This window comes from Mesoplodon densirostris, chromosome 1 (genome assembly GCF_025265405.1).
Source record: "Mesoplodon densirostris isolate mMesDen1 chromosome 1, mMesDen1 primary haplotype, whole genome shotgun sequence".
In the NCBI taxonomy this organism is placed as follows: domain Eukaryota; kingdom Metazoa; phylum Chordata; class Mammalia; order Artiodactyla; family Ziphiidae; genus Mesoplodon; species Mesoplodon densirostris.
Window position 1 is genome coordinate 132,468,274 of NC_082661.1, and position 13,363 is coordinate 132,481,636.

Sequence of the window (13,363 nt, forward strand, 5' to 3'; positions counted from 1 at the left end):
TAAGTTCTCATAATAAGAGCATAGAATAAGTTTTCTAAATTCATGTAATTTTCCAAGTCAATGAGAGAGAAAGAAGGAGGTGGAAGCTGGTTAAATATTTCACAACTGCATATTTGTTTTGCTGTTTAAACACAACCACTAAAAATTTTACTGATCAGGATCATGCTTTAAAAGCAAAGTATTTGCTTGAAGATTTCCACTGAATATGAGTCAAAATTCAGACAGTGTTTGCAAATATATTTTCTCTAATAGTTTGCAAAGCAAATATTGTACACAATTTAGTGTGTGTTGGCATAAGCTTTATAATCAGCCACATACAGAGGTTCAATGACAAGTTGCACTGCTAACAAGAGAGCAGGTATTTCTTGAGCAGTTTCTACAAGGTGGAACAACCTATTCTTATGTAATTAATTTTGGCTTGTGAGATTAAGGTAATTTGAGTTCCACACCCTTTGTTTATTGAGTCATATGTCTCATGGTGCTTTTTAGCCATTGGGTTTAATATATTTTCCATGAACTGAAGCAAAGTTGGTTCTAAAGCCATTCCCATGGGAGGCTCATCCAAGCTAAAGCATATGCTGACTCTAGCCTATGGTTTTTGGTTTTTGGTATTTTGGCTTCCAACTTAAGCCTTGTTTTTTAGTAACTTTTCATTCTACACTCATAAATCTTGATACTTCTATTCACCTCTGGAAACACAGTCAGTCCCTTGTTTTTTGTTTTTTGGGGTTTTTTTAAACATCTTTATTGGAGTATAATTGCTTTATAATGGTGTGTTAGTTGCTGCTTTATAACAAAGTGAATCAGCTATACATATACATATATCCCCATATCTCCTTCCTCTTGGGTCTCCCTCTCACCCTCCCTCTCCCATCCCTCTAGGTGGTCACAAAGCACCAAACTGGTCTCCCTGTGCTATGCAACTACTTGCCACTAGCTATCTATTTTACATTTGGTAGTATATATTAGTCCATGCCACTCTCTCACTTCGTCCCAGCCTACCCTTCCCCCCACCCCATGTTCTCAAGTCCATTCTCTACATCTGCATCTTTATTCCTGTACTGCCCCTAGGTTCTTCAGAACCACTTTATTTTTTTTTTTTTTAGACTCCATATATATGTGTTAGCATACGGTATCTGTTTTTCTCTTTCTGACTTACTTCACTCTGTCACCTTATTTTTTTTTTTTTTTATTTTTTGCGGTATGTGGGCCTCTCACTGTCGTGGCCTCTCCCGCTGCGGAGCACAGGCTCCGGATGCGCAGGCCCAGCGGCCATGGCTCACGGGCCCAGCCGCTCCGCGGCATATGGGATCCTCCCAGACCGGGGCACGAACCCGTATCCCCTGCATCGGCAGGCGGACTCCCAACCACTGCGCCACCAGGGAGGCCCTGTCACCTTATTTTTGATAAAGGAGGCAAGAATATACAATGAAGAAAAGACAGCCTCTTCAATAAGTGGTGCTGGGAAAACTGGACAGCTACATGTAAAAGAATGAAATTAGAAAACTCCCTAACACCATACACAAAAATAAACTCAAAATGGATTAAAGACCTAAATGTAAGACCAGACACTATAAAACTCTTAGAGGAAAACACAGAACACTCTATGACATAAATCACAGCAAGATCCTTTTTGAACCACCTCCTAGAGAAATGGAAATAAAAACAAAAATAAGCAAATGGGACCTAATGAAACTTAAAAGCTTTTGCACAGCAAAGGAAAACATAAACAAGACAAAAAGACAACCCTCAGAATGGGAGAAAATATTTGCAAATGAAGCATCTGACAAAGGATTAATGTCCAAAATTTACAAGCAGCTCATGCAGGTCAATATCAAAAATAAAAACAAACAACCCAATCCAGAAATGGGCAGAAAACCTAAATAGACATTTCTCCAAAGAAGATATACAGATAGTCAACGAACACATGAAAGAATGCTCAGTATCACTAATCATTAGAGAAATGAAAATAAAAACTACAGTGAGGTATCACCTCACACAGGTCAGAATGGTCATCATCAAAAAATCTACAAACAATACATGCTGGAGAGAGTGTGGAGAAAAGGGAACCCTCTTGCACTATTGGTGGGAATGTAAATTGAAACAGTCCCTTGTTGTTGAGGTAGGGGGTCAATCAGTATGAAACTTATTTGGGTTGGCTTGCTTCCAGCTCTTCTTTTGACTCTCTGCTGCTGAGTACCCACTGATATTTACTGAACTTACAAATGCCAAACACTGTGTAACTGTGACCACATGTCACTGGCACAACAAACCCAGTAGGAAACAGAAGAGTAAACTGAGGCTCAAAAAGTCAGCAAATGTCAATGGGCCAACTTTATCCTACTAGAAAATTACTACAGTTAGTCATTCCCAAATGTTGGACTGTGGACCAGTGTCGCTGAAAGTCAGTTTTGATTACCATAGCAAAATGAACAAATAAGAGCAATGTAGTAAAAAGACATCATTAAGCTAGAGCTAAATTATTCATCTTATTTGTTATTACTAGATTATGTCCTTCCTACTTTTATCAGTTTAAATGCCCTTTTATTAAAAAATAATATTTGAGCGTGGTCAATTTTTGTAATGTTTAATGTGTTTATTCAACAAAATTGAAAGTTGGCAAGTCCATGTCCACCTCCAATAATCTTCTGAAATGATACTGGTCCCATAGCCATAGCATACAATGTGCAGGTGGTACAATGTAAAATACCAGGAGATGCCCTTTCATCAGTATGTGAGTTGGGTAGAGCCCAAACAATATCAGGCAACCCTGCTGTGAAAACTAAAGTCTGGGAATCACTGACTCTCAGAGCATTCCCTTCCCACTTACACCAGAATGTTAGCAAAACAAATAGAAAAAAATGGAAATCTGACTATATTCTAGCTAAATGTAAGTGCTTTTCAGTTCTGTTAAGGCTTTTAAATCTAAAACACACCTAGGAGTTAACACATACAACAAATACTTATAAATATCATAAATCTATGGACCACCTATATATGCCAGGTACCCTACAAACTGTCAGAAACATATGCATGAATACCATCTTTATCCTCAAGGTTCTCACAGTCTAGTGGATAACCTATTTAATAGAAATATATACTTTATACACTGAACATAACCTCACTGATCTTCAAATTAGCCTTGTGAGGCAGTATTATTCCCATTTTTTCAGATGAAGAAAATCTCAGATAAATGACAATATGATCTCCAAGCAAACAAGGGATAAAACAGAAATTCACATTCAGCTCTTCTGCTGACCTCCCCAGTGTGAGTGTGTGTGTGGTAGGGAGAGAGGCCGTGAGGAAGTACTTGGATTATATGCCTAATATAATACCAGATACTGTTAGTACAAATCTATTGGCTTACACTGCTGTTGATGATTTCATGGGTGAAAAAAATTATGCAAATCCTCTGCTGCTGGTACAGTTCTAATTAATTACAGGTGCTTATTACTCTCCTGGATCTCAGCTCTCAGCCTCTAGACATATCCCCATTTTAATAACCCAGAGAATATTACAGTGAGAAATGCTACTGTTCTGACTCCCTCCACCCCTCTCCCCACCCAAAATGATCTCTCTTCAGCACATCCCTGAGGATGGTGCCCAGGTAAGGGAGCTTACTACAGTAGTGTCCAACATAGGGTCTTAGAAGGAGTTGTAGTAAAACAGAAATAGTTGTTATTCTTGAGAACTACATCAACTGGCAGAAGAAGGAAAAGCAATAGCAAACCAGAGGTCAGATTTCCTTATTCTTCTATCAAATTCAAAATGTCAACATTTTAGTGCTGAAAAAAAAAATGAAAGAAAAATCATTAAGGAGAGTGTTGTTCAGTTAGATTTCATTTCCAGAACTCTATTCCTATCAAGAAACAATCGGTTTTCTATAATAGAGCCATGTGCAAGCTAAGAGACTTTGGAAGGCAGCAAATGATCATGAGAGCTGAAATGATTGCTTCTCTGAGTGAAATGAGTGGTCTTTGAACTTTTCCCTTGTTCTAAGGCCATCACGGGTGCCATCGGCCTCAAGATCTGTGAATCCATACATAGTATGTTTTGTTGTCATCGCAGTTGTGGTGATCCTGGCAGTGACCACATCTCTACTTGTCTACTTTTTAGCTCTTGGTAAGTACCAGAAGATTGGATATAGCACTTTTCAGATGAATTAACTAAATATACTTTCAGATTAAAAGTTGGCATTCTCACTTTTATTGCCACTTCTATTTCTTAATACAACATAATTATATATTTTATTCATATACCCCTGAATATATGTTCATGTCTATATTTTCTCTAATTCAGTATTTTTTCTCTTCTTTTTCTTTTGGCCTCTTTTAGTATACTAAACAACATTAAACCCAGACAAGAATTATTCTAGCCAAGGGAAAAAACTCAGTATTTTTCTGATGCTAGAGTTCACTTGTTTTGTTTTTTCATTAATACCATGATTTCCTTCTTCATTTAAAATTTGCAAAGGACCTTAAGTTTCAACATCTAAAAGTTGGATTAGCTAAATATTTGTTAATTCATGACCTGTCTCCCGAAAATAATCTTAGGAGCAGAACAATTATGATAGGAGATGAATTTGAAGTTAAGAAGTAGAAAGAGGTTAAAACAAACTTTAAAAAGGATTCTGTTCCTTTTTGTTTCTCTTAGTTTCTTTAATTTTTCATTACATCATAAAAATAGGAAAAAAAGAAATAATATAAAGAATGCATATACCCTGCTCATTCACAAACAACTTAATATTTCAGTGAATATTCTTTCAGATGTTTTAATGTAGATAAAATGTGTCAAATTTCACTAGATAATATATGTTATAATCTGTTTTCTTCACCTGAAAAAACACTTTGAGTTTGTTTGTTTTTTTAATTTTTCTATAATCCTGTTAAATTATTTAAATAATTGGGGCAGGGTGGGGCAGTGTGTGAAGGCATATGGGTATGTGTGAGTGTGGAGACTGAGCAAGAACAAATTTATTTATTCCAGTAACTAGGAATAATCTTTTCAGTCAATCTAATTATAAAGTTGTGGCTAAATTTTGCTTTTGACTACATTTTGCTATCAAATCGCCTAGAGACAAATATGTCCAAGGTGAATTATGGAAGAAGGAAAAACAAACATCAAGTTTCAGATTAAACTAATGAATTTTCGCTCTTAACAGCACTGTATTGTCACACTTAAACACAAAGGGCGAGGCCTTAAATAAGTCCTCTTCAAAGTGTATACCAGTGACCACTTATGGCCCTAGAAAGACTTGTCCTTCTGCCACAAAGGACCACACAACCCTATCCCCAGGATCTCAAATGCTTTCCCTGATTGAGGTATTTCTCTGCATAAATTATGTATATGAATGATCAAATGGAATCAGGGAATTTTTTCCTGAGACAGGTTAGGTTATGTCCATGTTCATAATGTTTCTAAGGTAAGGACAAGTATGTTTTAGGAATTTTTATTTCCTTCACATAGCTTAACATATCCATTGGAAGACACTTTTTGATGGAAATAGTTCACACTGAACAACCAGATTAGCTTTCTTATCAGAACAGTTATTTTCTAGCTTAATCCAGAGAACCAATAAGTCACTAATTCCTCTAAAAAGAATAGTATTTGAAATAATTTTTAAAACTATTCAGAATTACTTTATTCCTTAATGATAAATGAATAATAGTGCATTATAGACATTAATATTTCATGAATGAATAAATCTGTAATCACAAATCTCCCTAAAATATAGTAAGAATGAAAATTATGATACTACTGAACAATTTCTCAAATAATGCTGCTCTGATTTTCATGCATTTTTAACATTTCCAGCATTGCCAATCTTTTTAAAAACTGAAAGAAAAATAATTTTATTAGAGTTACATTATATTAAGTTTAGAGTTTTCTTTCAAGGGAATCAATTTTTTTTAATTGTATAACATAGCTTCCCATAATCCTGTATAAAATACAGATTAAAGTACTTAGTAATGTGAGATTGATTCTGCCTTTTCTTTGTTTTACAGGGCAAAAATATTACTTTTACCGTAGCAGCTTTCAAATCCTAAATGTTCAATATACTGATGAGCTAAGTTCAACAGTTACACAGAAATATAGGACTTTGAGTGGAAGAATTGAGTCTACGGTAAGTTAATATTTGCATTTCCTCTTTATTATATCATAAAACAATTATGATAATAAACCTAATATTTTTTGATATATTTGCAACTCCTAGATGCTCTGCATATTCTCCTCCCCGAATGGTGAAAGATGTGTTTCATTGGCTGTTTCCAAGTCAATTTGCTTGTACACTTGCTCTTATTCATATTTTCTTACATCATGAGTGAAAAGTTTTAGGTCATGAGTAAACATATTTTTTTATGATTATGACTTCAAAGATTGGAAGTCTATTGTTTATGCAATTTGAGCATTTTTCCTACCCTCGACATTGTCTTTTTAAATCCTTTTCATTTTGCCTTCTTTCCTTTTTTCTTATCCAACTAAACATACAGGTAGTAGGTGTTAAAATACATATTAACATAGTTTGGAGAACGTCATACTTTGGTTCAATGATCGACATAGAAAATATGCAAAGAAAGCCTGGGCTCTCACTTGAAAAGGCCCCCAGGCTGCTTACCAGGAAACCTCACAAGCAGACCCTTAGCACTGGTTTATCATCACAGACCAGGGTTCGGCCTTCAGCCCTGCAGAGTCAGAGCTGAACAATCTCAGGGTTGCTTACTTACCCTTACGTTTTCTAAGATTCCTAAGGTTATAAATTAATCCAATGGTTCTAAAACTTTAGCAAAATCACCTGGAAGGCTTATTAAAAATAGAGTTCTAGGCCCCAGTGTCAGAGTTTCTGACTCAGTAGTTAGAATTTGCATTTCTAACAAGTTCCCAGGTGATGCTGATGCTATGGTCCAGGGACCACACTTTGGGAACCACTGAGTTAATCTATAATGAGAATTATCATGGCTGGGGGACTGAATCATCTACTTGTCTAACACCTTTTTCCCCTAGGGGCAAACTACACTGGGAGCCAAGTATTGAGAAAAGTGCTTGGTGAGCATTAAATTAGAACAAGGGAAGTTAGTATATTATTTAAATGTATAATCAGAATAAACAGCTGAATCAGAATAATCTGGGAACAGAATCTAGTCCAGGAGGCAGAGGTGGGGTTAATATGGGGGAACATCAGTTTATTATGTCAGAAGTGGGAGCCTCCTGTTCCTTCAATAAATTTTATTAAACATCAATCCTGTCAAATGCTGTGGGCATACAAAAAGTGGAGTAGATATTGGATCTGCCCTCATGGAGGTTAGTCTAACATGGGAGATTAAACAAGCTTACAAATATTTATAATATAAGGTATGCAGTGAGTATGTGACATGAGAGCAACGCAGATGTAAGTTTGTGGTAAGAGGATAAATGATATCCAATTATAGAGATCAGAGACAGCATCTTATAAAAGATGACTTTTCAGGTTAGCTTTTAGAATGAGTAGGGCACACCACAGCTAAAATATGAGTCAAGGCATAGAGAGGAGAATGTGCTTAGCTAAAAAGTTTGGGTTTTATCTTGTAGAGAGAAAGTCTTGAGCTAGAGGCAGAATGATACAAACAGGATCTGATAGATTCATGTTCCAAATGTAAAAATTAGACTATAAAGAGAAGAGCCTGCACACAGTAAGGCTAGTTAGAAGCTCATTACAGTGGTCCAGAAGAAAGCCAAGGGGTTAAAACTTGAATTAGGGCATATTCCAGAAAATGTGGAAATGCAGATAAAACTTCCATTTTAGGCTTGCCAAAGCAATCCACCTCCCCAACTTCCTAATTTCTCTTCCCAACCTGCTCTTAAAAAAATCAATAGGAATATTTAGTTACATCATTTGCATCATGAGAGCCCATTGTTTAGACTTCAAATCAAGAGACTTTTTTTTTTAGTATTTAAAGAATATCCTTAAATTTATTCACATTTATTTAAAAATGCCAGTTTTTAAAAACTTTGGTACTTTGTCATTAGTAATGAATTACTTCACGACTGACTGCCCACACAGTTTAGATGTTGAAAGGTGCTGATTTATGCAATAATCGGTGCTTGGGTTAGTAATACTACTCTGAGGCTGGACCCCACAAATACAAATACAAACTACACAGACAAATACAAAGAGCCTGTGAGTACCTTTGTCTGAGGCAGAGGGCAACCTGCAAATATGAACAGATTTTCTTGTGATTAACAGTGCAAGAGACATTCTTAAATTTCTTGAAGAAGATACTAGAGACAAACATATCAGGAGGCCAGTCTGAGGACAGTTATTCATAATGAAGTCCTCACATCCACACAAAGACATCATGTAATGTTTCAGCTATTTACCCAGTCTAATAAAAGGGAGAAAACTGTAAGTGTGTATATTGAGAATCCCAGCTTCATTATAGGGAATTAGAACCCAACTATTTGTCATTAAAGCAAGATGCCAGAGACATCCTCAGCCCTAAAGAGGTCACTCAGTTCCTGCCAGACAGATCAGATATGTTAGGTCAGCACATCCTTCATAGAGCATATGTAAAACTGCAGAAGACTGATATGGAGAGAAACGGCATAAGGCATAAAGCACAACGTACATATTCAGCAATGTGAAAAACATAAACTAAGTTTCTTTTCAAAAGTACTACCAGCACATTTGGAAGATATTCAGTAAGTCTTTAAAACCCAATCCCAATGACAAAAAAATTATACAATCTAATTTGTTATTCTTAAATTACTCTCAAAAGTGGTCTATAAAGTAAATTGTAATGTATAAAGTGTTATCAAAATGAAAATAATCTTAGTATTGTCTTTTGTTGTAAAGATAATAAAAGAGTAGAAAAGTCAAGGCATTCAAGAAATATAAAGAGAAAGAAATATACACAAAATCTCAATACTCATATATCCACTATTAATATTTTGATGTTCCAAGTACTTTTCATGAAAACTGCATAATCATCCATGCACAAACAGATACAATTTTCTGTCAATGGAATAAGACTATATATGCTTGTTTACTACTACCTTTTTCTCAAAAAATATGTCATAGAGGCATTTAAATATCAATGAAGAAATACACCATTTTAAATAACTAAATAGTATTATAGTGCGTAAAGGGACAATATTTTATTTAACCAGTCCTCTGTTGAGAGATGTTCAAATTGTTTCCAGTTTTTCCCTATTATATCCAATATTCTGATGACCAGTCTTGTTGATACAACCCTGCACACCTGAGTGATTATATTCTTGGGACATATTCCCAGAAGTAGAATTATGAGAATATAGGGTTTATGCTTTTATTTCTCTCTAGAGATTTTTAAATTTCTTCTTCAATTTTTATAAAGATTTTATTTGAGAAGCATTTTAGATTTATAGAAAAGTTGCAAAGATAATATAGAGTTCTCATATACATCACACCCAGTTTCCTCTATGATTAACGTTTTATATTACAATAGTATATTTATTGCAATTAATGATCCAATATTAATACATTGCTATTAACCAAATTCTGTATTTTATTCAGATTTTCTTTGTTTTTACTTAATGTTCTTTTCCGTTTCCTGATCCCATTCAGGATAGCAAATTACAGAGTTGTCATGTCTCCTTAGGCTCTTGTAGACTATGAGAGTTCCTCAGATTTTCCTTGTTTTTGATAACCTTGACAGTTTTGAGGAATACTAGTCAGGTATTTTGTAGAAATGTCCCACAATTGGAGGCCTTCTGATGATTTTTCCTACAGTTAGACTGGGGTTTGGGGTTTTAAGGAGGAAGACTATAGAGGAAAAGGGTCATTTTCATTACATCATATGAAGTGGGGTACATAATACCAACATGACTTACCACTGTTGACCTTGATCACCTAGCTGAAGTAGTGTTGGCCAGATTTCTATACTGTAAAGTTATTCCCTCCCTTTTCCATATTATACTCTTTGGAAGAAAGACACTATGTACAGGCCACACATAAGAAGTGGAGGAGTAACGAGTTATGCTTTGAATATTTAAAGAATATTTGAAATTCTTCTGTTTGTCTAGTTTCTCCATGTACTAATTCAACCATTTGTTTATATCAATATAGTGATCTATGCATTTTTAACATTTATTTTAATTTCTAGATTGCACTCCAGAAGTGCCCCAGTTTACATTCTTACCACCAGTATATAAGTATGCATAGGTATGCTTATTTCCCCCACAGTATTAACACTATGCATTGTAAATCTTATTAATTGTTTGTTGCTAATTCAATAGGTAAGAAGTGATATCTCACTATTATTTTGGTTGGCATTTCTTTGATTACTAGTAAGATTTAATCTGTCTCCCTATAGTAATAGGTCATTTTTATAATTTCATTTATGAATTGCCTGGTCATGACCTTGCCCATTTTCTTACTGGAGTCTTTGCGTTTTTATATAAATCTGGGGGGAAAAATTCTTTCCTTGTTAAAATATTAAAATGTGCCTGTCATTCATTTGCATGTATTTATCTAATAAGATTTCACTTTCAACCTTGTTTATAATCTAGGGTTTTTTTTTACTGCCATATAGATTTTTTAGGTAGCCAAAATTATCAATTTTATCTTTGATCCACCTGTAATTTATTTTTTAATAAGATAGAGATCCAGCTTTTTTCCCCTAAAAGAGCTAGGTGGTGGTAGCAAAACAGTATATTAAATAGTGCAATGGATTTATTTGTTGTGCCATCTTTATCATACACTAAATTCCTCCTTTTCTTTTTTCTGTACTCCCCTCTCTTTCACTGACTAGTCTTTGCCTGTACCAGTACCCAGCTATTTACTGTGGCTTTATAATTAAACATCTGACAGAGAAAGATTCCCCTTGAAATTCATCTGATGTATGATGTCTAGAGTTAATCTCATTTATTCATACTTCTGTAGAAACACTTTGAATAATACTCTAATATAGTACTTTATAGTTCATAAAGCACTTTTACATATATCATCTAACCTTCAACTCACAATGGGCATGTAATTTTTATAGATGGGTAAGTGAATACTGTGAGAGATTAAGAAACATGACAAAGGCCATTCAACTGGAAAGTGATAGAACAAAAATTCAAACCAAGGTCTCCTGATTTCAAGTTCAAGAATCATACCACTTACCAGTGGTAACATGAGTACTATCATTATCCTTGTTCCATAGTCAGCAGTGTTAATTAATACTTAATGAGCAGTGGAATAATCCCAGAATTTCTATTATATTAAGCAATTCACTTTTCTGGTTCACAGTTTATTCATTAGTAAAATAAAATCATTGAACTAGATGATTTTTATAGTACATTCTACCTCAAAAAGTCTATGATTATGTGATTTTCACACAAGATATCCATGCCACCGAACCACCTGTTTTTCTCATACTGCCTCTCTGGTCACTCCTTCTTCTCTGTATCTTTTATAGATTCACCCTCCTCTAAACTGACATTAAATGTTGAAATTCCCCAACTCTTTGACCTATGCACTCCTCTCCTCTCACATTATTTTCTATCTCTAGATGATCTCATCCATGACCATTACTTCTACCAACACTTATATACTAATGACTCATGCTGTCGTCAGCTCCGACTTTTCTTCTGTACTTCAGACCTTTTCCCCCAACTGCCAGCTTAATATCTCTACTTGGCTGTTGCAAAAACATCTCAAATATATTATGTCCCTAAGTCAAACTCATGATCCCTCCATGCCATACTAGCCTTCTTCCCATAATCCTAACCCCACTGATGATAATACCATTTATTCAGTTTTCCAAACCAGAAACCTGGAATTCATCCTTGACATACTGCTCTCTATCATTCCAAATATCCAATCTATTACCAACTCCTGTAGGTTTTATCCCCTGTATTTCTCTCAGATCCATTCATTTCTCTCCATATCTGCTACCACCATAACCATCCAAGCCATGACCTCTACACTGAAGTGCCAAAATAGTAACATAACTAATTTACGTTATTTTGTACCTAAAATTGTTTATCCACATGCAACCAGAGAGATTGTTCTCAAATTGCAAATCTGATTTTATTATCCTCTCATTTAAAACACTTCAGTGTCTTCCCATTATTATGGTAAAGACCAAATGCTTTACACACTAACAAGACTTACATGGTCTGGCCTTTCTATATAACTCTAGCCTCCTTGCTTTCTAGGCTACAACTGTTCTGGCCTTTGATTCCTTAAACACAATCTGCTTGTTCCTACCTCAGGACTTTGTATGTGCCATTCACTCCACCTGTGAGGCTTTTCCTTTCTCTTCAACCAGCTAACTCTGATTCTTCCTGAAGATCTCAGTTTCATAAGCATTCCTCTGAGAAGCCTCTCTAATCTCACTGACTGGATCAAATCCCTCTACTATATTGCTGCACTTATCACAGTTATAATTCTGCTTAAATGTGGATGATAATCTGATTAGTGCCTATCTCCCCCATTAGATGTAAGCTCCATGATGGCAAGGACTGTCTTATTTTCTCCACCAGTATAACCCAGTGCTTGATAGAGGGAGCGTGAAGCATAAGAGGTGCTCAAAAACTGTTGAATGAATGAAAAAATGAACAAGGTGATTTCAAAATAATGAGAGCAACTGTTTGCAAAATACGTGTATCAAAACTATGAGTGCATTCTGATTGAATGGGCCTCTCCAAATAAAACAAGGGACTTCAATCAGGATTCATACCTGGGATCAACTGAACCATTGAAACTCCCCTTTGGCATCAGGGGTGGTATTGCAACAGATTCTGCAAACAACAATTGCCATTTTTTCCAAAATATACCTAATGACTGTACCATGAAAAAAAAACTAGGGCACAGGAAGAGAAAGACATCAGTATCAATTTGCAATTAATCTTATCACGTCCCTTATACCATCAGGGCTTTTAGTACAGCCATTTAATAAGCACTGATTGTTGCCTGATGCCTAAAAGAGAATTTGGTACATAGCTGGCATTCAAATATTTGTTGAATGAATGAATAAATGATACATTCTATCTGTTGGTTCCTGTGCTAAGTGCTAGGGACACAAAATAAAGATGTCATTGCAGTCAGGATGAAGCCCACAATGGTCTCCAAGATGGAGTTGTCATACCAGGGAGGGATTCACAATAATTTTATTGGAGTCATGGAAGAAAATACTCAAATGTCACTCTACATGTGTTTTTCTCTTTTATGAAAAAATTTTTAAACAAGAAGAAAAAGAAAATAGGAAGAGAAGGAGTGAAGGAACAAATGAACAAACTTAGCTTTGTTACTATTTAACAAATGGATTGACACTGGCAACTTTGTTTGGTTTTATGTCAAGTAGTTCCACACAATGTGTGTGAAAATATCTTGAGGGATGGGGTGGGCAGTAACACAGTA

The 13,363-nt window shown here is 35.3% G+C and overlaps 1 protein-coding gene across 1 annotated transcript in view; it reads left to right on the forward strand.

Moving 5' to 3' along the window:
* The first annotated feature begins 3,568 nt into the window (after window positions 1-3,568).
* Window positions 3,569-13,363, forward strand: part of TMPRSS11D (transmembrane serine protease 11D) — a 47,745-nt gene continuing 37,950 nt past the window's right edge. The window contains exons 1-3 of the mRNA XM_060096885.1: window positions 3,569-3,607; window positions 3,972-4,122; window positions 6,006-6,124. Coding sequence (XP_059952868.1) covers window positions 3,569-3,607; window positions 3,972-4,122; window positions 6,006-6,124 — 309 coding nt within the window. The remainder of the gene's footprint in view (window positions 3,608-3,971; window positions 4,123-6,005; window positions 6,125-13,363) is intronic.